This window comes from Mercenaria mercenaria, chromosome 9, assembly GCF_021730395.1.
Source record: "Mercenaria mercenaria strain notata chromosome 9, MADL_Memer_1, whole genome shotgun sequence".
Lineage (NCBI taxonomy): Eukaryota > Metazoa > Mollusca > Bivalvia > Venerida > Veneridae > Mercenaria > Mercenaria mercenaria.
Window position 1 is genome coordinate 67,960,508 of NC_069369.1, and position 24,042 is coordinate 67,984,549.

General features: G+C 37.4%; 1 protein-coding gene across 2 annotated transcripts in view; it reads left to right on the top strand.

Moving 5' to 3' along the window:
* The first annotated feature begins 4,227 nt into the window (after positions 1 to 4,227).
* The window catches only part of LOC123547376 (zinc finger protein 14-like), a 47,830-nt gene continuing 28,015 nt past the window's right edge, over positions 4,228 to 24,042 (top strand). The window contains exons 1-3 of one of the 2 annotated variants that reach the window (XM_053551650.1): positions 4,228 to 4,344; positions 14,126 to 14,271; positions 21,755 to 22,281. In XM_053551650.1, coding sequence (XP_053407625.1) covers positions 14,136 to 14,271; positions 21,755 to 22,281 — 663 coding nt within the window. In that variant the 5' untranslated portion in view covers positions 4,228 to 4,344; positions 14,126 to 14,135. Of the gene's footprint in view, positions 4,345 to 11,316; positions 11,464 to 14,125; positions 14,272 to 21,754; positions 22,282 to 24,042 lie in introns of those variants that run through there. The other variant, XM_053551651.1, reaches the window with a different exon arrangement.

Sequence of the window (24,042 nt, forward strand, 5' to 3'; positions counted from 1 at the left end):
GCGGTTTGACATCGTCAGCCACCAGTGATGTTAAGCATTGTGTACAAGTTTGGTCACACCCTGTTTAAACTGATTCAGGGTGGGGGCTTGCACAAGATGTACTGGAAGTGCATTCCAAAGTACTATGGTGGCTGGGAAGAAAGAGTACTTATAGTAATTACAGGGAGTGAGGATCTGAGTATAGTAGTGGGGATGCATATGTCTTGTTAGACGGGATGGGGGGCTGGCATGGGGGAGTGGGTGTGTGTGGGGGGGGGGGGGGGGGGGGGGGGGGAGTGGCACAGCAACCAAACCATTCATTATCTTGTAGAACATAAGGAAGCGTGGATCAGATCTCCTATCTTCAAGGGTACGCCATCTCAGCTGACATAGCATGTTTGTGACACTGCTGCAAGGGGAGTAGTCATGATTTAACCATCGCGCTGCCATCCGCTGAATCATTTCGATCTGGTGGATGTTTTGTTGAGTGTAAGGGTTCCAAACGCAGCTAGCATATTCTAGCTGTGGCCCGACTAGTGGTTTATAATTAAGCTACTTCTCGAACTTTTGGGTTCTTGCATGGGATGTTTCGTTTAAGGAAGTTTAGTGTTGGGTAGCTTTGGACGTGACTAAATTGATGTGTTTATTCTAATTTAGATCTATCTGAGGATATAGTGACCCCAAGGTACTTTGCATCAGGAACTGTTTCCAAGACTTGGCCATGGAGTGTGTACTTTGATTTAAAAGGGTTTTTTTACCTTGTTATGTTCATAACAGTGCATTTTGAGGGGTTGAACTCCATGTCCCACTTACTTTCCCATATCTGTAACCTATTTAAGTCTTGCTGGAGGATGTTTTCTTGGGCAGAACTATTTACAGTTAAGTAGACAGCAGTGTCATCGGCGAATAACCGAACCTGTGAAATTAGATTTTCAGGCAGGCCATTAATGTAGAGTAAGAATAGAAGGGGGCCTAGGACGGAGCCCTGTTGGACTCCGGACGTTACTGGAACTTCTTCTGCTGTTTCACCATTCACCCTATCGCCGCGACAGGCAGACTGGTAATCAAGGGGGTGGCGTCTTTATTCTAGTTTCCAACACCTACGAGAGCGAAGAACCATCAGAAATTTCTCTGCAAGATGACTGTGAAGTTGTCTGGTGCAAGGTGAAGATTAGGGGGTCACAGCATCTTTATATTGGTTCCTTCTATAAGCCGCCTTCTCAAACAAATCCAGACTATCTAGATCATCTTGACCGTGCTCTTGGTAGAATAGCGAGAGGTGCCCACACATGGCTAGGAGGGGATTTTAATCTCCCAGACATCGATTGGCTGAATGAATGTCCAAAAACCAGCTCAACGAACACCAAACAATGCCAACAACTCATTGATGTAACTAGAGATCACTTCCTTGAACAAATCGTCACATCACCAACTAGAATATCTAACTATAGTAGCAACATTCTTGACTTGTTTTTTACGAACAATAGCACACTGGTCAATAAGTGTGATGTTCTCCCAGGCATAGGCGATCACGAGGCGGTATTCATTGAGTCCAGCTTACGCCCTATGAAACTCAAGAAACCTCCAAGAAAAGTACATATATATAAGAAGGCTGATTTCACTCAAATTAGACAGGAGCTAGCAGACTTCTTCGAGTCCTACACTTCAACCACACCGAGCCTTGATGTAAATGCGACTTGGCAACTTTTCGAAGAGAAGCTCAAAGACCTTATGGATAAGCATATCCCTTCCAAGCTGGTGTCCGGCAACAAAGTTAGCAAGCCATGGATTAATAAACTAGTAAAGTCCAACCTTCGAAGAGTAAAAAAGCTTTATAACAGACAGAAATCCACTAAGAAACAAGGTGATAGAGAGAAATATTTAAAAGCCAGAAGTTATACACAGAAAACTGAGAGACAACAGTATTGGAAATATATAGAAGGGCTTATTGAAGATCCGGCCGAAGACAACAACCAGAGACCAGGCAAGCAGAAACGTTTTTGGAAATACATTAAATCCCTTAAGAAAGACAACTGTGGCATATCTCCATTGAAAGATAAAGGCAAACTCTACAACGACCCAATAGACAAAGCAACCATTCTAAATCAACAATACAAATCCGTTTTTACAAGAGAAGATACATCATCTATACCCAAACCAGATGGCAACCCATTTCCTACCATGCCGGACATTGAAGTTGAGACCCAAGGGATTGTGAAGCTCCTCAGACAGCTGAACCCACACAAGGCAACTGGGCCAGACATGCTCCCAGCAAGGATATTGAAAGAACTAGCAAATGAGTGTGCCCCATTCCTGTGCATCATCTACAGGAAATGCCTCATGTCTGGTGGAATCCCGGAAGTCTGGACTACAGCCAATGTCACTGCTATCTTTAAAAAGGGTGAATGCTACAAAGCAAGCAACTACAGGCCAGTCTCGCTTACATGCACATGTTGCAAAATCTTAGAACATGTAATAGTTAGCAATATGATGGCACATTTTGACAACCATGACATCCTAGCAGACAGTCAACATGTCTTCAGAAGGAAGCGAAGTTGTGAGACACAACTATTGACTCTGGTAGAAGAACTAACAGCAGGCCTAGACAAAGGGAAACAACACGACCTGGCTGTGCTCGATTTTTCGAAGGCCTTCGACCGTGTCCCTCATGCTCGACTTCTGACCAAACTGGACCACTACGGGGTTCGAGGGAGTACCCTAGCCTGGATCAAGGCCTTCTTAACCAATAGGACTCAACGGGTCACAGTAGATGGGGCTACCTCAGAGCCAGAACCAGTCATCAGCGGCGTACCCCAAGGCAGTGTACTCGGCCCGATCCTGTTTCTGGCCTTCATTAATGACCTCCCCCAACAAGTCGCTTCCAAGACACGACTGTTTGCAGATGACTGCATAGTGTACCGGCAAATTGACTCTCCAGCAGACTCACTCATCCTTGAAGAAGACTTGAAGAACTTGGCTGCATGGGAAAAGAAGTGGGGAATGTCATTCCATCCAGAAAAGTGCAGCATTCTAAGAGTACATAGAAAAAGGAAACCATATATTCACAACTACACTCTCAAAGGTCACATCTTAACTACGGATTCTGTAACAAAATATCTTGGAGTACACCTTACATCAAACCTCTCTTGGAACACCCATATCGACAAGATCAGTAAAAAAGCAAACAACACCCTTGGCTTCCTCCGCAGAAATCTTCGTATCTCCAATGAATCAGTAAAAAGTAACGCCTACAACTCATTAGTTCGACCTCACTTAGAATACTGCAGTTCTGTTTGGAATCCATACACTTCCAACCTGACAAGCAAACTGGAAATGGTACAGAGAAGGGCGGCGCGGTACGTCACCAACCGCTACCATAATACTAGCAGCGTGACATCCATGATTGACCATTTGGGATGGGAAACACTGGAAACAAGACGATCAAAGGCACAGCTCACCATGTTCTTCCGAATTGTTAGTAACCTAGTAGACATCAGAGAAGAAGACTACATGACACCTGCGAAGTCATCCACTCGCTCAGCACACTCTCTGAAGTACAGGCCTATCTCAACATCTACCGCCTACTACAAAAATGCATTCTTCCCCAGAACCATCACTTCCTGGAACAGCCTACCTGCATCCATTGCAGAGGCCCCCGACTTAGTATCCTTTAAGCGGGGGCTGGCCAACCTCTCTATTTAATTTTGTTTAGGGTCCCAGCTGTAAGTAAACCATCGATGATCCTCGAGGCTGTGTCAGCAGTGGCCACCATAACTGAAGAGGCTTGGGGAGAGGCAGGCGAAAACGCAGCTGGGAAAAACTGTTATATTCTTCTATCTTTGAACTTACTTACTTCTAACTTTTCTACTTTTCAACCCATTTCTTACTTTTTCTGCCTAGTAACCACCCATCACATAATAGTCAAGAGTGACTGCGCTGATGTAACACGTAGATGTAGATGTAGACAAGGACAGACTGGCGCCTGCCAATCAAAAAAGACTTGACCCATTGCAAGATGGTGCCCTGAACGCCATGTTGATGAAGTTTATACTGAAGTTTCAGATGGTTAACCTTGTCAAATGCTTTAGAGAAGTCCAGAAGGATCAGGTCCGTCTGGTGGCCTTGAATTAAGTTTCGGGATAGATCTTCTACAAGTTCGAGTAACTGCGTTTCGCATGACCTTTTCTCTCTGAACCCATGCTGTAGGTCATAGAGGACATTAACCTGGAAGTGCTTGGTGATATTAGAAGTGTTCCCATAGTAACACTCGATTGCCTGACAGAAAACCTCATACATCTGATCTTGCCGTTACTTTCTTTTCCTTAGGTTATTATGACAAAATATGGCGTTGAAAAAATAATTCTGGTTTGTATTTTGCAATTTATCCACAAATAGGCTGCTTTTTACGTAGATATATCGTCGCACCACGTAATTTTACGCACACCTATTTCGACGCCATTTTTGTTTTGACCTCGTTCTCGATTAACTTGGGGTTTCCGATGACGTAGTTACTCGGTGTAATGACAGAAAACATCATGGTTAATTTTACCGATAAAAAGGTTGGAAAGTTCAGGAACTTGAAGATATTTATCAACTTACATTTACCCTCTACATGATTTTTAATGTCTCTACTAATGCAAATTTTCATCCATTTTAAAAACGTCCCTGTGTAAGCTTAGATTAAAAAAATTACTGGAAATTTTGTTGTACGTCTGCAGCCAACTTTGGTGCTATCAAGGTCACATCACTGCCACGTGACATATGTAATCGCACTATTTTATGCACTGTTTTGGAAGGTGTACGCATTATATATCAATGCGATCATTACTACACACTTCATTTTTTTTTCTCTTGTCAAGTAGGCTGCGAACACTGGGTTCATCTAAAGTTTTGTATAAAACAAAATGTGCCAAATTCCTCTGTAAACACTGCAGTCCAGAAAAATGAAAGAAAAAACATCAGACAGTGTGTATTAAAAAGCAAAGTGATTATTTATGTTCTTAGCCCCTTATGTTGATGAATGTTTAAATGTTTTCAGATTTATTTATATCATTTGGCCTTTAATATTGATTATCTACTTGCATCTGCTTTTATGTCCAGTTTTATTGCAGCATCCATGACAGTTATGGTGTAGCGCATTACTTACAGTGATTGCACAAATATTTAAGCCAATCAAAAGCTTCGTAACAAGTATCATGTAAGATGCGTAGAAAAAGGTGTTTTAGAAAAAGTATGGCCGATCACACTAGTTGTTGTTAACCATTTGATTTCTGGCAGTCAGTTGTATAGAATAAGATGTTATTGGTATGATTCAATGCATAAAAGGTTAGTGTACATGCAATATCTAATAGAGTCACGTATGTTACTGAATGAAAATGCGCGGCCATGTTGCTTGTTATGTGCGTCGAAACTGGTGAGTCTGGGATATCTTCATCATTACTTCAGATACTCAACTGAAACTTGCTGTACTTCATGTAGCGTTACCCATTTGGCTTATTTAGGATGAATCGTGGACGTTTCGACCACAAGACATTTCGACCCCAAATTGAATTTCCTTGGACAATTCGACCCCAAGACATTTCAACTCCAAAATTGAATTTCCTTGGACAATTGGACCCCAAAGACATTTCGACCCCAGGACATTTCAACCCTAAGCAGGGCTGAAAAAAAACCTGCTAAGACATTTGACCCTAGTCCAAATAATTGTACTCGGGAGTTGAATATCGTTATATCGTCGCACCACGTAATTTTACGCACACCTATTTCGACGCCATTTTTGTTTTGACCTCGTTCTCGATTAACTTGGGGTTTCCGATGACGTAGTTACTCGGTGTAATGACAGAAAACATCATGGTTAATTTTACCGATAAAAAAGTTGGAAAGTTCAGGATTTGAAGATATTTATCAACTTACATTTACCCTATACATGATTTTTAATGTTTCTACTAATGCAAATTTTCATCCATTTTAAAAACGTCCCTGTGGAAGCTTAAATTAAAAAAGTTACTGGAAATGTTGTTGTACGTCTGCAGCCGACTTTGGTGCTATCAAGGTCACATCACTGCCATGTGACATATGTAGTCGCACTATTTTATGCACTGTTTTGGAAGGTGTACGCATTATATATCAATGCGTTCATTACTACACACTTCATTTTTTTCTCTTGTCAAGTAGGCTGCGAACACTGGGTACATCTAAAGTTTTGTATAAAAAAAATGTGCCATATTCCTCTGTAAACACTGCAGTCCAGAAAAATGAAAGAAAAAACATCAGACAGTGTGTATTAAAAAAACAGAGTGATTATTTATGTTCTTAGCCCCTTATGTTCATGAATGTTAAAATGTTTTCAGATTTATTTATATCATTTGGCCTTAATATTGATTATCTACTTGCATCTGCTTTTGTGTCAAGTTTTATCGCAGCATTCATGACAGTTATTGTGTAGCTAATTACTTACAGTGATTGCACAAATATTTAAGCCAATCAAAAGCTTCGTAACAAGTATCATGTAAGATGCGTCGAGATAGGTGTGTCAGAAAAAAGTATGGCCGACCACACTAGTTGTTGTTTACCTTTTGATTTCTGGCAGTCAGTTGTTTAGAATCAGATGTTATTGATATGATTCAATGCATAAAAGGTTAGTGCACATGCAACATCTAATAGAGTCACGTATGTTACTGAATGAAAAAGCGCGGCCATGTTGCTTGTTATGTGCGTCGAAACTGGTGAGTCTGGGATATTATAGGAGAGATCGCCGTGACGTCACGCGTTAACATCTGTTTATCTGATGGTTGGCAAAACAAATGATTTTAACACCGTTTGCATATTGAATCAGAATTTTTAACTTTTGATAACTTTTTTGCTCATTTATGGATTTTCAAAATTCAAAAAGATTTGAAATACTAGCAATCTTCATATTTTTGTAGGAAGTGTCTACTGGTTTCGAAGCAGTTCCCGTCGGCTAGTAGTATCCGTCAACGCGTTATTTTACCTTTCATGACGTTCTTCACAATGAAGTCGAGATTGTTTCCGTAACGCTACCCTGCAATCCAGAGCTCTGTCAAATTTCAGCAACAAAGGGTAAAAACTTTCCAAGAAAACTCGAATTGTTCATTCCATAATTGTTTTGTTTACATTCCGCACATGGGGGATTTCACGTGCAACTAATGCGCATGCGCAAAGAATAACTCCGTAATCCCCAATGAAGTTCCTCCTATTGGCAGTCGAAACCAGATGATTTACCAAAAATACATAATAAAGATAAAAATGAGTCATTTTTGTGCATCGGCAATAATTTTTTTACAATTAAGAGCAAAAACCAATACGAAATATAGATGATTAGATTTTCTTATCCAAGGGGGGTAACTGGTCACATACTATGTGCTATACAAACTTTACAAAGTGACGGTTGTATCCCTTACGTAGTATATGTGTATATAAGATATATAAATTGTCGCTAAAACTTCTACTGGCCGATTAGCTCAAACGGTAGAGCATCGACTTCACAAGCATGAGATCGCGAGTTAGAGTCTCAGGTTTTGCTTCTTTTTTTTTTTTACCTCCTATTTTCAACAAGCCTAATTTAACACCTGAACCTTCAATCTTCTTAAAATTGTATTAATTAATTTCACCAGAAAGATTAAAAAACACGGATGGTGCTTTTCTAGTCGTTTTCACTGTAAAAATGTACATAAATATTCAAACAAAAATTGATGACGGAAACTGCTTCTGTACTCAACCGATTCAGCTCTATTTATTCACCCCTTTTGGAGCCCCTCTGTGTGTTATCACGTGGGCTAGACACTATTGATATTTATGTTTTCATAAAGCAGAAGAGCTAAGGTGTTCTCTTTGGGAGCATTTTACGGAACTGAAACGTTCAAGAAAAAAGATATTTTAAAAACCTTCATTTTATGACGGAAACTGCTTCGAAACCAGTAGGGGTACGGATCCGTACCTCTAGAATCTGATTCTAGAGGTACGGATCCGTACCTCTAGACAAGCCAGTTAGGGATTTTCTAGGGGTACGAACCTCCGTTTTTCTAGAGATTAAGGTTATTTACATTTCAAATTTTGTTGAAAATGAAATAACAAATAAGACTTTATCAGTATTCACCTTAAACTAGGATCTAAATTGTTTATAGATACCAACGTCACCTGACTGGTTACATTTTCTTTTCGAAACGTAAATAACCGAGGAACACCAAATAAATCACGAGGATTCGAACTGGCAGAAAAAAATATTAAAGATTAAACAAAATAATGTTAAATTATGTTGTGAAAAAAACTATTTTTTAATAATGATTAACCCTTAGGGTATTTATGTTTTCCACACATTTGGTGGCCGTTACGAGATACAAGGAACGTTTTCACAAACAGTTTCTTTCACTTATGTCGGTTTAATGATTATTAAACAATCAGTTCCGTGCCGATTATCATTATATCTTGTTAAATAACAAAATAAATAGGTGCTCATTATTATGCCTAATTATTTTTTTTCTGCTGAATTTCAAATATAATTCATTCAAGGTTTAGAATCAGTCATTAATCTGTTATCAACTGTTTATTTTACAATAAACTAATCAGAACGGACGAGTGTATTCATTTGGAGTTCCTCGGTTATTTAGGTTTTGAAAGAAAATGTCCCTTACAGAAGAAAAAGGCCTGCTGCGTACTCTTGCTGTGTACATACAGCGTATATGATGCGTACATGATGTGTACTGAAAATAAGGGCTTTAAATAGTACGCAGGATATACACCGCACATACACCGATAGTACGTTTGTAGTACACTTTTGACATGCAAATGAGCTCTGCCGCGTACTACTTGCTGCGAACATGCTGTGGACTACATAGTACACAGGATGTACGCTGGAGGAATTTAGTATGCAGGAAATAGTACACAGCATGTACGCGGCACATACACTTTTCACATGCAAATGAGCCTGCGGTGTACTACCCCTGCGGCGTACATGCTGTGTACTCTTGCGGCGTACATGCTGTGTACTCCTGTGGCGTACATGTGGTGTACTCCTGGCCCGAGTCCTGCGGCGTACATGCTGTGTACTCCTGCTGCATACATGCTGTGTACTCTTGTGGCGAAACTGCTGTGATAATGTAAATTCCTTACCCCACCAACTTTCGTATGCAAATGCTGATCATTTGGACAGAAAAAAAAAGAAAAAAGATAAGTGACATGCATCAATAAGTATTTACCCTTACCAAATAATGTAGACTGATGTTATCAAATAAATTAGTATGCTTTTCTTCATCCACTTTTCAATGAAATAAATCAATTTTTGTAGCATGTAATTTGGTAAACATTTGAAGAAAATGGCGTAACTGCATCAAGGGGAAACAACTTTAATGCAACTAAATATAAGTGTTATGATTTATTATAGACGATGTGTGCATAGTATGTATTTATTTTGATTAAAATCCATCTGAGAACAATCTAGGACTGGAATTATATAAGCATTTATACACTTTTACGTCCGTAAAAAGTAGCGCACCAAAAAATTTGGGATTGATGTTTTCCAATGAGGCGAGCGCAATTAGCCAAAAAAGTTCTGAAAATATATGAGCGGCAAATCCGATGAACATCTTTTCTAATTTGGTGAGGCCTTAATGAGTTAACATAATGAGCATTAAAGCCTTTATAAAACATGATAGAATTGTGTTTTGCTTAAGAGTATTCAAATAGCAGTGAGAGCTATTAATTCTTCTCATTCGGGTGCTGTTGAGGCATTATCTTGGTGATTATTTCATGTATTACAAAATGTAATGGAACAAAGTTCAAATAAGGCTTTTCAATTATCCAAGTTAGAAAGCTCCAGGATTAATTCAAAATGAAAAAGAATATATTTTTACACTGCATGCAAGGTGCAGCTCAGAAATCACCAAGATGTAAGCTTCACAAATGAACATTGCAAATAGTTTGGCAAATTTTCATTGTTCAGAATACCGGTAATCTGAACTATTCTATGCTATTAAGATAAAAGTTACTCGGAAATCAAGTTCTTGCTTCCAAAAAAAAAAAAAAAAGTACAAATCCTTCCTGCATGAAGTGTACTTCAGACTTTTACCTAAAAAAATTCGAAGTATAAACACCAAAAAAAAATTAACAAGTCCCTCCCGCGTATATGAAGTTTACTTCAGACTTTAACTTATAAAAAAAAAACTAAGTATAAATGCCAAAAGACATTGTACAAGTCTTTCCCGCGTATATGAAGTGTACTGCACAAATTTCAAAGTATCTGCGGTGTACATGCAGTGTACTATTTTCTTCTACAAGTCCCTCCTGCGTACATGCAGTGTACTCCTTAAATTTTCAGAGTCTGTGCTGCGTACTTGAAGTGTACTAGTGACCTCCTGCTACATGCTGTGTACTCGTCGAAATAGTACGCGGCATGTACGCGGCATGCGGTGTATGTAAAATGTACTCCTCTGGCGTACTACTGTGTTCGCGGCATAATTACACAGCAAATACGCAGCATGTACGCCACAGAGGCTTGCTTCTGTAAGGGGTAACAATCGGGTGAACGCTGGTATCTGTAAACCATTTAGATCCAAGGTTTAAGTGAACACTGATTAAGTCTTATTTGTTATTTCATTTTCAACAAAATTAAAGATGTAAATAACCCTAAATCCCCAGAAAAAGGAGGTCCGTACCCCTAGAAAACCCCTAACAGGCTTGTCTAGAGGTACGGATCCGTACCTCTAGAATCAGATTCTAGAGGTACGGATCCGTACCCCTAGACACTTCCATTTTTGTATCCAAATATCTTTTTTCAATGAATAACCGTTTTAAATGACATATAATTTTAAAAGCGGCGTAGTGATTTTCACAACCTTTAGAAAAACAGTGTAAGTTAAGCGTTCATAATTAATCCATTTTATTTCAAAATAACAATTAAAAGTAATCAATAAATTGCTTGTTTTATAACCTTTCCATTGATCAAAAAATTATTTATGTAATTTGTGTTTTAAGAAAGTTTAGACCGTTAGAAAAACATCACTGTTTACAAAAAACATGGACGGTCGGCTTCTGCCCACCCGATCACTGTCTTATCAGTTCTAAAAATAGAATTTGTATACAAACACGATCTCTCCTATTTGACTTGTCGATATCCGCCTCCGAGTACAAACCAGAAAAGGTAAAAAATGTGGTAGCACTGTCCTCTTCTTTGCGTAAGTAACACCCAATGGAATCCGTTGGACTGGAATTATGTTATAATAATGCAACGGATAAAAAAAAGAAATACATACATAGAAAGCCTGTAATTTTTCCTTTCAATGATGTATATATTTCCGAGATTTCTTGAGAAAAATTCAAACTATGGCAGTTAAAAAAATGCCAAGGTTTAACACGAGTGTACTACATATTGGAAAGTGGCGGATCACCGGTAAACACATTACTACACGAAGCGTTTTCATTGGTCACACCTCCGACCGCCATTACATGAAGATGATTGAAACGTTAGAGGTTTAAATTTTTACAACAGAAATTCTTGATAAATATGTCCTGTTCTTATGTTTTTAGCTCGACTATTCGAAGAATAGTCTAGCTATTCTACTCACCCTGGCGTCGGCGTCGGCGTCACACGTTGGTTAAGTTTTTGCATGCAAGTACATACAGCCATCAATTAAAGGCATATAGCTTTGAAACTTATTTTTTCTTTTTCTAGGTCAATTACCAACCTCTCTGGGTCAAGTCCCATAACTCTGACATGTATTTTGAGCAAATTATGCCCCCTTTTGGACTTAGCAAATTTTGGTTGAAGTTTTACATGCAAGTTACTATCTCCAAAACTAATGCAGATATTGATTTGAAACTTCACATGTGTCTTCGGGGTTATAAAACTAGTTGATAGCAGCATGTCCCATAACTCTGACTTTCATTTTGGCCAAATTATGCCCCCTTTTGGACTTAGAAAATTCTGGTTAAAGTTTTGTGTGCAAGTACATACAGCTATTTCTAAAAGGCATATAGATTTGAAACTTATTTTTTCTTTTTCTAGATCAATTACCAACCTCACTGGGTCAAGACCCATAACTCTGACACGTATTTTGAGCAAATTATGCCCCCTTTTAGACTTAGAAAATTTTGGTTAAAGTTTTACATGCAAGTTATTATCTCCAAAACTAATGCAGATATTGATTTGAAACTTCACATGTGTCTTCGGGGTTATAAAACTAGTTGATAGCAGCAAGTCCCATAACTCTGACTTTCATTTTGGCCAAATTATGCCCCCTTTTGGACTTAGAAAATTCTGGTTAAAGTTTTGCGTGCAAGTACATACAGCTATTTCTAAAAGGCATATAGATTTGAAACTTATTTTTTCTTTTTCTAGATCAATTACCAACCTCACTGGGTCAAGTTCCATAACTCTGACATGTTTTTTGAGCAAATTATGCCCCCTTTTAGACTTAGAAAATTCTGGTTAAAGTTTTGCATGCAAGTACATACAGCTATTTCTAAAAGGCATATAGATTTGAAACTTATATTTTCTTTTTCTAGATCAATTACCAACCTCACTGGGTCAAGTTCCATAACTCTGACATGTTTTTTGAGCAAATTATGCCCCCTTTTAGACTTAGAAAATTTTGGTTAAAGTTTTACATGCAAGTTATTATCTCCAAAACTAATGCAGATATTGAAACTTCACATGTGTCTTCGGGGTTATAAAACTAGTTGATAGCAGCAAGTCCCATAACTCTGACCTTCATTTTGACCAAATTATGCCCCCTTTTGGACTAAGCAAATTCTGGTTAAGTTTTGCGTGCAAGTACATACAGTTATTACTAAAAGGCATTTAGATTTGAAACTTATTTCCTTCTTTTTCTAGATCAATTACTAACCTCACAGGATCAAGTTCCATAACTCTGGCATGTATTTTGGGCAAATTATGCCCCCTTTTGGACTTTGAAAATTCTGGTTAAAGTTTTACATGCGAGTTTCTATCTCCAAAACTAATGCAGATATTGAATTGAAACTTCACATGTGCCTTAGGGGTTATAAAACTAGTTGATAGCAGCAAGTCCCATAACGTATATGCATTTTGGTCAAATTATTCCCCCTTTTGAACTTAAAACTCTTTTGATATTTAACCTTTTTAGGTAATATTTTCCTGCCTCTGGGACAATATTTCGAATAGTTGAGCTTGGCTGTCTTACGGACAGCTCTTGTTTATTTACTATTTATGATTTAAAACAACAGGTAAGCAGTTAGGGCTAACGAAAAATCGTGATTACTGATAAATCGTAATTTCAATTGACCACAGTTTCCACCACAGTTTTGATTGTTTCTGGTTGAGACCTCTAGGTAGACAACGTAAAATATCAAAATGTGAAATCGGATTGCCCGAGGTCTCATTATTTAGACTAATTTGACCCCACAGAAATAGTTGTATTAAATTTAACTAAAACTAAATTTAACAATTAAAATTCTTGATAAAATACCTATTTTAAATTTTTTAATTTTTTTTTCACTATACCTATTCAGTACCTATAATGTCTACTTATTTACAGCATACAATTTGTTTTGGAGCATACAATTTGTTTTGGACCAAACAAAGCCTCGGCAATGATAATAAATTTGCTATAGACCGTAACGGTTGACCGGCTTATGTAATCGTACCGAGGACACAAAATAATGATTTTAATTATCCAGTTTGTTGTTATTTTCAGTGGGCAAGACATATTACAATACAACATAAGCTGTATACCGCTAATTAACTCATTTGACTGGCCTATATTTTATACATATAAAAAGGCAATATTGGCCAGAATATTACCTCTATTGATCACAATAAACTTGACTGAGTCACAAATTAGCAGACAACTTTTGGGGACAGGTACCCATACCCTCAGGAATGGGAATTTTAATTCAACAAAATATAGTAACCAAACTTAAAAATCTGACAGAATTTCTCCTTTTCACATTAATTTTATAGTTTCTGACATTTTACCTACTCGTTCGTGAAAATCACAAGAGTCATTTTCACTTTTATGGGTCATTATTATTGCATTTTGCGGACCTGCACGTGCACCCCTTTCGACCAATCAAATAAGGGCATTTGAGAAGGTTATATAATATATTTGAAGAAACTTTAGCATAAATAATTTTTTTTTTTTTTCGATTTCAGAGGAATTTTGATGCGAACAACTGAAATAAGAGATGTAATAAATGCCACTATGGAGTCTTACTTGATGATGTTATATGTGACACTAGAGCAGGAGTCTGCCCTGAAAAATTTCTTTGTGGACCAAGGATGGACATTCTGCAAGCCAGGTAATAGCAATTTGGTAATTAATAGACTCCCTCCTAATCATCTTTTATAAATATATAATTGTAGTAGTTGTAATAATAACTTTAACCTATTTATGTCTCCCCCAGGAGACATATTGTTTTTGCCCTGTCCGTCCGTCCGTACGTCACACTTCATTTCCGAGCAATAACTGGAGAACCATTTGACCTAGAACCTTCAAACTTCATAGGGTTGTAGGGCTGCTGGAGTAGACGACCCCTATTGTTTTTGGGGTCACTCCATCAAAGGTCAAGGTCACAGGGGCCTGAACATTGAAAACCATTTCCGATCAATAATTAGAGAACCACTTGACCCAGAATGTTGAAACTTCATAGGATGATTGGTCATGAAGAGTAGATGACCCCTATTGGTTTTGGGGTCACTCCATCAAAGGTCAAGGTCACAGGGGCCTGAACATTAAAAACCATTTCCGATCAATAACTAGAGAACCACTTGACCCAGAATGTTGAAACTTCATAGGATGATTGTTCATGAAGAGTAGATGACCCCTATTGATTTTGGGGTCACTCCGTCAAAGGTCAAGGTCACGGGCCTGAACATTGAAAACCATTTCCGATCAATAACTTGAGAACCACTTGACCCAGAATGTTGAAATTTCATAGGATGATTGGTCATGCAGAGTAGATGACCCCTAACAATTTTGGGGTCACTCTGTGAAAGGTCAAGGTCACGGGCCAGAACATTGAAAACCATTTCCGGTCAGTAACTTGAGAACCACTTGACCCAGAATGTTGAAACTTCATAGGATGATTGGTCATGCAGAGTAGATGACCCCTATTGATTTCAGGGTCACTCTGTTAAAGGTCAAGGCCACAGGGGCCTGAACATGGAAAACCATTTCCAATCAATAACTTGAGAACCTCTCGACCCAGAATGTTGAAACTTCATAGGATGATTGTTCATGCAGAGTAAATGACCCCTATTGTTTTTGGGGTCACTCCGTTAAAGGTCAAGGTCACAGGGGCCTGAACATTGATAACCATTTCCAATCAATAACTTGAGAACCACTTGACCCAGAATGTTGAAACTTCATAGGATGATTGCACATGCAGAGTAGATGACCCCTATTGATTTTGGGGTCAGTCTATTAAAGGTCAAGGTCACAGTGGCCTGTTCATGTAAAATCATTTTTTGGAAATAACTTGAGAACCACTTGACCTACAATGTTGAAACTTAATAGGATGATTGGACATGCAGAGTAGATGACCCCTATTTATTTTGAGGTCACTTGATCAAAGGTCACGGTCACAGGAGCCTGAACAGTGACTTGAGAACCACTAGGCCAAGAGTGTTGAAATTTAGCGGGATGACTGGACATGCCAAGTAGATGATCCCTATTGCAGCCAACCATCAGTGTCTCTTTGACTTTCTCTCCTGACCCCTATTGACTTCTTGCCTATAGGACTTTGCATTGGGGGAGACATGCGCTTTTTTACAAAAGCATTTTCTAGTTCCTTTTTGTTTTTTTTTGCTGGTATAATATAACTTTCATACATTTGATATATAAATAGAAGCAACTGATGATATCAGACCATGTATTTGATATTTTAAGAGCCTTACTTGTAATTTAATTGTAATCTCAGAATAAATTGTCTGAACAAGTGAACATTCCTTCTTGTGGTCAGTCATTAGCTCAACTATACGAAGTATATGGAGAGCTCTCCTACTCGCCCCGGCGTCAGCGTCTTTCCGCGTCCACACCTTGGTTAAAGTTTTTTCTGGCGAACGCTGTCTAAATTCGTTTTCGTTACCTAATGCCACGTGACTTCAGTTTGCAAATCAAACTACTTGATAACGCATTATAGATAATTTATCAAAATGGAAGATATATGCAACACTCTGCCTGATTGGACGAGAGTGTCAATTTCTTTCACTCTGTTGATTGTGCTACGCTGAGTGAAATGTAGACAAAGCGTTTATCCTAAACGACGCTGTTCACAGTTTTAAAGCTAACTTTGGCTCAGTATATTTAGCAAGAATATTGATATATCTCAAAATGATAAGTAAGTTTAATAAATATGATAAAAACCTGTTCAAATACCAACATATATCAAATTAAAGAAAGGGATGAATACAGTCTGCGTATCACATGAATAAGGGTGTGATAAGAGTCTGTTATAAATGTAGAGAAGTGCTTTTTAAAAGATTTTCCTTGTTACAATTGTCGTCTGTATATGAAAAGGTTTCTTGCTTTTGTGACTTATTCAGATTGCATATTAAAATGAGTACTTGTTTGCTTTGATATATTTGTTATAAATTATTTAACTGATTTATTATATATGAATATTTTTCTTTAGTATGGTATGCAAATATTGAACTCAGTTGAAATCTGTTTCATTATATATATGCTATATAATGACTGAATCTCATTACACTGAAATGAAGGTACGCTGCATACAGTTTATCTATGTGATATAACTACGGTCAAACTTTGCTTATGAAACAGAAATATTGAAATAATTACAATTGTATGTTTTGCTTGACCTTCATTTTTAGCTCATCTGATTTTTTGAAAAAAAATTATGAGTTATTGTCATCACTTGAGCGGTTGTCGGCGTCGGCGTTGCCTGGTTAAGTTTTATGTTTAGGTCAGCTTTTCTCCTAAACTATCAAAGCTATTGCTTTGAAACTTGGAATACTTGTTCACCATCATAAGCTGACCCTGTATAGCAAGAAACATAACTCCATCTTGCTTTTTGCAAGATTTATGGCCCCTTTTGTACTTAGAAAATATCAGATTTCTTGGTTAAGTTTTATGTTTAGGTCAACTTTTCTCCTAAACTATCAAAGCTTTTGCTTTGAAACTTGGAATACTTGTTCACCATCATAAGCAGACCCTGTACATCAAGAAACATAACTCCATCTTGCTTTTTGCAAGAATTATTGCCCCTTTTGGACTTAGAAAATCAGTTTTCTTGGTTAAGTTTTATGTTTAGGTCAGCTTTTATCCTAAACTATCAAAGCTATTCCTTTAAAACATGCAACACTTGTTTACCATCATAAGCTGACCCTGTACAGCAAGAAACATAACTCCATCCTGCTTTTTGCAAGATTTATAGCCCCTTTTGGACTTAGAAAATATCAGATTTCTTGGTTAAGTTTTATGTTTAGGTCAACTTTTTCTCTTAAACTATCAAAGCTATTGCTTTAAAACTTGCAAGTCTTGTTCACCATCGTAAGCTGACCCTGTACAGCAAGCAACATAACTCCATCCTGCTTTTTGCAATAATTATTGCCCCTTTTGGACTTAGAAAAATCATTTTCTTGGTTGAATATTATGTTTAAGTCAACTTTTCTCATAAACTATCAAAGCTATTGCTTTAAAACTTGCAACAGTTTTTCACCATCATAAGTGGACACTGTACATCAAGAAACATAACTCTATCCTGCTTTTTGCAAGAGTGATGGCCCTTTTTAGACTTAGAAAATCATGGGTAGGACAATATTTCTATTATACAAAAAAAATCAGATGAGCGTCAGCACCCGCAAGGCGGTGCTCTTGTTATAGGTGTGACGTCATTGTCCAAAGATTCATGAATAGGGAATATGCATTTGTTAAAGCGGGATCAGCCTGCCCGCTTAGCTCAGTAGGTAAGAGCGTTGGTCTACTGATCTCGGGGTCGCGAGTTCGATCCTCGGGCGGGGCGTATGTTCTCCGTGACTATTTGATAAACGACATTGTGTCTGAAATCATAAGTCCTCCACCTCTGATTCATGTGGGGAAGTTGGCAGTTACTTGCGGAGAACAGGTTTGTACTGGTACAGAATCCAGGAATATTGGTTAGGTTAACTGCCCGCCGTTACATGACTGAAATACTGTTGAAAAAACGGCGTTAAACCCAAAACAAACAAACAAACAAAAGCGGGATCAGTTGGCCTATTTTAGAAATAAATAAAAATAATAAATAAAAAAAATCCTTTAATTGATTTTTTCTCATGTATTCTAATCAAACTTGATTTGTAGCATCTTTATTAGGCCCGCAGCCAACTTTGTTCAGCTGAACATTTGACCCCTTTAGGGGCTGCTAGAGCTAAAACTAGAAATGCCTTTATACAGCGTCTCATGAACAGCTTGGTGGATCTTTGTCATACTTGGTCTGGAGCATCATTATAAGGTCCTCTTCCAAATTTATTTATATAGGAACTTGGGCTCTATTAGGGACCACTATAGCTAAAAGTAGATATGCCTTTCTTCGGATTAACCACTAAAATGTAATGGATTTTTACCAAACTCGATGTGTAACAATATCGTAAGGTCTCCTGCTATTTTGTTACAAATGGGGATAGAGACCAATTTAGCTAGAAATATAAACACGTTTAATGACCTCTTCTCATGAACCGCTTCATGAATCTTTATCAAACTATTGCTGTAATTATTTGTCTAAGGATAAATGAAACAAAATTGCAACCCTACGAAACCTTTGTGAAAAATTAAAAGAGAACTATTTAAATTGTTAAAGTGCGGTGTTTAGTTTTGCAATTTGAAAAATATTAGATGAAAGATGAATGTTAGATGAAAAATTCATAAACTTCTTTCCTTATTAAATTTCGCCGACCATCATTTTTAAAGATATTTCTTGTTACACTTTCTTTTTTTTCTCCTGATCTCTGTAATTACTTGATGGATTTGCTTTATACTTAAAGTAGTTATTCCTCATCATTACCCACATCATATAGCACAAGGGCCATAACTCTCACACCAGTATTTCATGAATTATCCCTTTTTACTTAGAATTTCAGGTTAAAGTTTTTATGCGCTTTCACTCTGTCTCAGTTATTCCCAAATGGATTTGATTCAAACTGAAAGTAGTTGTTCCACAGCATCTCCCACATCATATGACACAAGGCTCATAACTCTGGTACCAATATTTAATTAATTATCCCCCTTTTACTTAGAATTTCAGGTTAAAGTTTTGATGCACTTTCACTATACCTCAGTTATTATACGCCCGTTTGAAAAACGGGACGTATTATGGGAACGCCCCTGGCGGCTGGGCGGGCGGCGTCCACAGACTTTGTCCGGAGCATATTTTCTACATGCATGGAGGGATTTTGATGGAACTTGGCACAGTTGTTCACCATCATGAGACGGAGTGTCATGTGCAAGAACCAGGTCCCTAGGTCTAAGGTCAAGGTCACACTTAGAGGTCAAATTCAAGAATGACTTTGTCCGGAGCATATCTTCTTCATGCATGGAGGGATTTTGATGAAAGTTGGCACAATTGTTCATCATCATGAGACGGAGTGTCATGCGCAAGAACCAGGTCCCTAGGTCTAAGGTCAAGGTCACACTTAGAGGTCAAAGGTTAGAGGTCTTCTTCATGCGTAGAGGGATTTTGATATAACTTGGCACAAAGGTTCACCACCACGAGGCGGAGTTTCATGCGCAAGAGCCAGGTCCCTTGGTCTAAGGTCAAGGTCACACTTAGAGGTCAACGGATACACGAATGAAAACCTTGTCCGGAGCATTTCTTCTTCATGCATAGAGGGATTTTGATATACGGTAACTTGGCACAAATGTTCACCACCATGAGACAAAGTGTCATGCGCAAGAAACAGGTCCCTAGGTCTAAGGTCAAGGTCACACTTAGAGGTCAAAGGTCAGATACAAGAAAGACTTTGTCCGAAGCATTTCTTCTTCATGCATGGAGGGATTTTGATGTAACTTGGTACAATTATACACCATCATGAGACGAAGTGTCATGTGCAGTTCCCTTCTTTAAAATTACTTCCCTTTGTTGTTACTAAAAATAGCTTATATTGTAACTTTTTCATTACTAGTCGTAGGGAAAATTGGAGACCACTTTTCTGTAGTACAACATGAATGCTGCATCCAATTTTGAGGTGTATTTTGACCAATCTCTACCTGTTAAAGGTTTTTGTGTGGACTTACAATTTTTTTTTGGACTTTTTTTTTTTTTTTTTAAGATTGATTTCCCTTAGTTGTTACTATAAATTACTTATATTGTAACTTTTTTATAACTGACCATAGGGAAAACCAAGACCACTTTTCTGTGGTACAACATAGATGTTACTTTCAAATTTTAGGTGCATTTTAAGGTAAGGAGTTTTTCTGTGGACTTAGAGAAACAAAAGACTTACAATGATTACTAAACAACCACAAAATTAAAATTCATTTGCAAATACAGGTGCTAGAGTAAAGAAATTTGCTGTGACGGGCGTATATTGTGACATTCTGGATTTCTTGTTACTAAATGGATTTGATTCAAACTTAAAATAGTTGTTCAACATCATCACTGACATCATATGACATAAGGGTAAGGGTCATAACCCTTGCACCAATTTGGTTAAAGTTTTGATGCACTTTCTCTTTATCTTTGCTATTTCTTGATGAATTTACTTTTAACTTAAAATAGTTGTTCCTCCTCATCACTCACATCATATGGCACAAGGGTCATAACTTTGGCACCAATATTTCATGAATTCTCCCCATTTTACTTAGAATTTCAGGTTAAAGTTTTGATACACTTTCACTCTATCTCAGTTATTACTAAATGGATTTGATTCAAACTTAAAATAGTTGTTTCACCTTATCATCCGCATCATATGACACAAGGTGCATAACTCTGGCACCCATTTTTCATGAATTATGCCCCCTTTTACTTAGAATTTAAGGTTAATTTTGATGCGTTTTCACTATATCTCAGTTATTACGAGATGGATTTGATTCTAACTTGAAGCAGTTGTTCCACATCATCACCTAGATCATACGACACAATATTTTATGAATTATCTCCCCTTTTTGCTTAGAGTTATACTTTTATAGTGTTTTGATATACTTCATCTTTACCTCTCCTATTACTTAATATTTTTGACACAGACTCAAGCTATTGTGCAATATCTTCATCCACTGCTGGAAGCCCGCCTGCTTAGCTCAGTAGGTAAGAGCGTTGGTCTACGGATCTCGGGGTCGCGAGTTCGATCCTCGGGCGGGGCGTATTTTCTCCATGGCTATTTGATAAACGACATTGTGTCTGAAATCATTAGTCTTCCACCTCTGATTCATGTGGGGAAGTTGGCAGTTACTTGCGGAGAACAGGTTTGTACTGGTACAGAATCCAGGAATACTGGTTAGGTTAACTGCCCGCCGTTACATGACTGAAATACTGTTGAAAAATGGCGTTAAACCCAAAACAAACAAACAAACAAATCCACTGTTGGAGTCATTAAACACTCCAGTGAGAGCTCCAGTTTCCTCAGATGTGCCCAGTTTCACTATCCAGCATCGAAATAGTCGAGCACGCTGTCTCCTGTGACAGCTCTTGTTTAAGGCATTGTTTTTTGACAGATTAAAGACACAATGGAAGTAGAAATTAGACAATGTATTGCATTTAAGTGCTATAAACTTACTAAATAGTCTTGCCTTTGGTTTATTTTACTTATAGTTACATGTATTGACTGTTAAAATATAATTTACTTGTACAGATTTATCAGTGACAACAGACAGACTGGGTCCATCTGTCACAGATGTTCAAACAGATAGTGCCTACTCTGAATGTAACGCTAGTCTGAGACAATTAGGGAAAAGAAAGACAAATCTAAAACAGCATCTTGCACCAGTTGTAAAACTAGCTAAAGTTATTCCTGCTTCAGCATCTACGAAAAACAATGAGCAAACTTTTTCTATTGTGCAAACAGACACTGAAGGTACTGAGCAACTTGATGAACGGAATGAAGCAGAGTTGCAAGACATTGGTGATATGAAAGGTTTATCGGATATTACATATAATCCAGATAAACCAAAAGTAAAGGTTGAAACATTTGATGTGACTTTGAATGATGATTTTAATGATGATGATGATGATGAAGATACAGATGTTGATTATAGTTACAATGAAGCTGAAATAAAAGGTGAAATGAAAGCAAATGTATCTAATATTACTGAAGATAATGCAGAAGATGAAGTCGGTGCTACAGAGGAAGCAGAAGCAACTCAACCCAGAGAACCAAAAGTAAGTAACAAAACACAAAACATTGTAGCTCCACTTGTGACAGGCTGTCAGCCATTGTTTGCTTGTCAGAATTTAATGTTATCATTTACTGATTCCTTACCAAATTACAAAAAAAATTATACCTGCTTTTGCTTTGGTAAAATCTTGATATCAAGTCACTCTGTAAAAGTTGTATTACAATGAGAACAAGGTCATGTTACAAACTGTAAATAACAAATTTATCATTTTTGCTCTCTGAACATGACATTAACAAAGGAAAATGTAGTACCGGTAAGCTAGCGTATTGTAGCTGTTCTTCGAAAATCTCGTAAGTCACTTCAGGCAACTTTAGGAGATACAGAAATCTAAATTTGCAAAAATCTGTATTTTTAATTACATAATACATTCACTTAAGTTAGTCATTTATTGATACTTCCTTTGCATTTAATTAAGATTTGATCATGTATTAAAAGTACATGTAGCATTTAGTATAATTTTTATGCCCCCGGCATCTACTGATGCGGGAGGCATATAGTGATCGTCCTGTCCGTCCGTACGAGCTTAACCAAATTGGACATGTTTCGTCTATCATCAATACCTCTTACAAGAATGAATTGATACTAATACAGATGAAACCTGTGACCATTCCTCATCTTCAAACATAACCTGTCCTCAGTTTGACCCTGATCTCATTTTGGACTTTGGTTGCTTTATATGGGCTGTCTCTTGGTTAACCAAATGGGACCGTTTCATCTAGCATTAATACCGCTTACAAGAATGAATTGATACTAGTACAGATGAAACCTGTGACCATTCCTCATCTTCAAACATCACCTGACCTCCGTTTGACCTTGACCTAGTTTTGGACTTAGGTTGCTTTGTATTGACAAGGATGCCACCGGGGGCATCAAGCGTTTATTGAACGCAGCTTCTTGTTTATTTATTTTATTTGTTGTAATACATTTGAAACAAGAAAATATTATGGTCATTTCAGCAATAATATATATTTTGTGTTGGTGCAGTTTGGTTGAAACAAGAAAATATAAAATAGTCATTTACACTACAACACAATTATTTCATTATACGAGGTTTTCGAAGAATAATATAACAACAAATAATAATACAGTATTTTTTCATTGTGAAAATTTAGCATTCATCTCATATTATTGGGTAGCAGCTGTGCTGTTTGTAAAGAAAATGGTATATGTACTGCTGTTTAAAAGCAGGAATAAAGTTTCGCGATAAAACTGACATAATTATGAGGTTTTCAAAGAACAGCGGAGATAATTTGGGAAGGATAAGTTTTTCAGGTAAGACAGAGTTTATAACCTAAATATTGACTAATTTGCAAGATACACATTGAACAGTACATAAATATATGTAACCTAAAAAGGTTGCTTTACTAAAATTGAAATTACGTTGAGTTTATGAGCAATGGCTTGTATTTATCACTGTAAAATATATTGATATAATTTTGTAAATACTTCTGCAAATACACTTGTTGTTAAATTTTAAGCTTTGAAAATGTAGTAGCTCTGAAATTAATTTTTTTCTCCAGATCTTTCAACATCGAAAAGTAAAATTATGTTACTGTTTCTCACTTACAGCGTTGCAAACTCTCATCGATGGAATCTGCTGTTGAAGACCAAACAAGTTCATACATTAAAAATGAGACTGATGAAGAACTTAGCAATTTACAGTCACGTACATCCTCGACAGTTAGTGCTCAAGACAGGAACTGCAAATTGTATCCTCCGGAGGCTTCATTAGAAAATTCCGCCC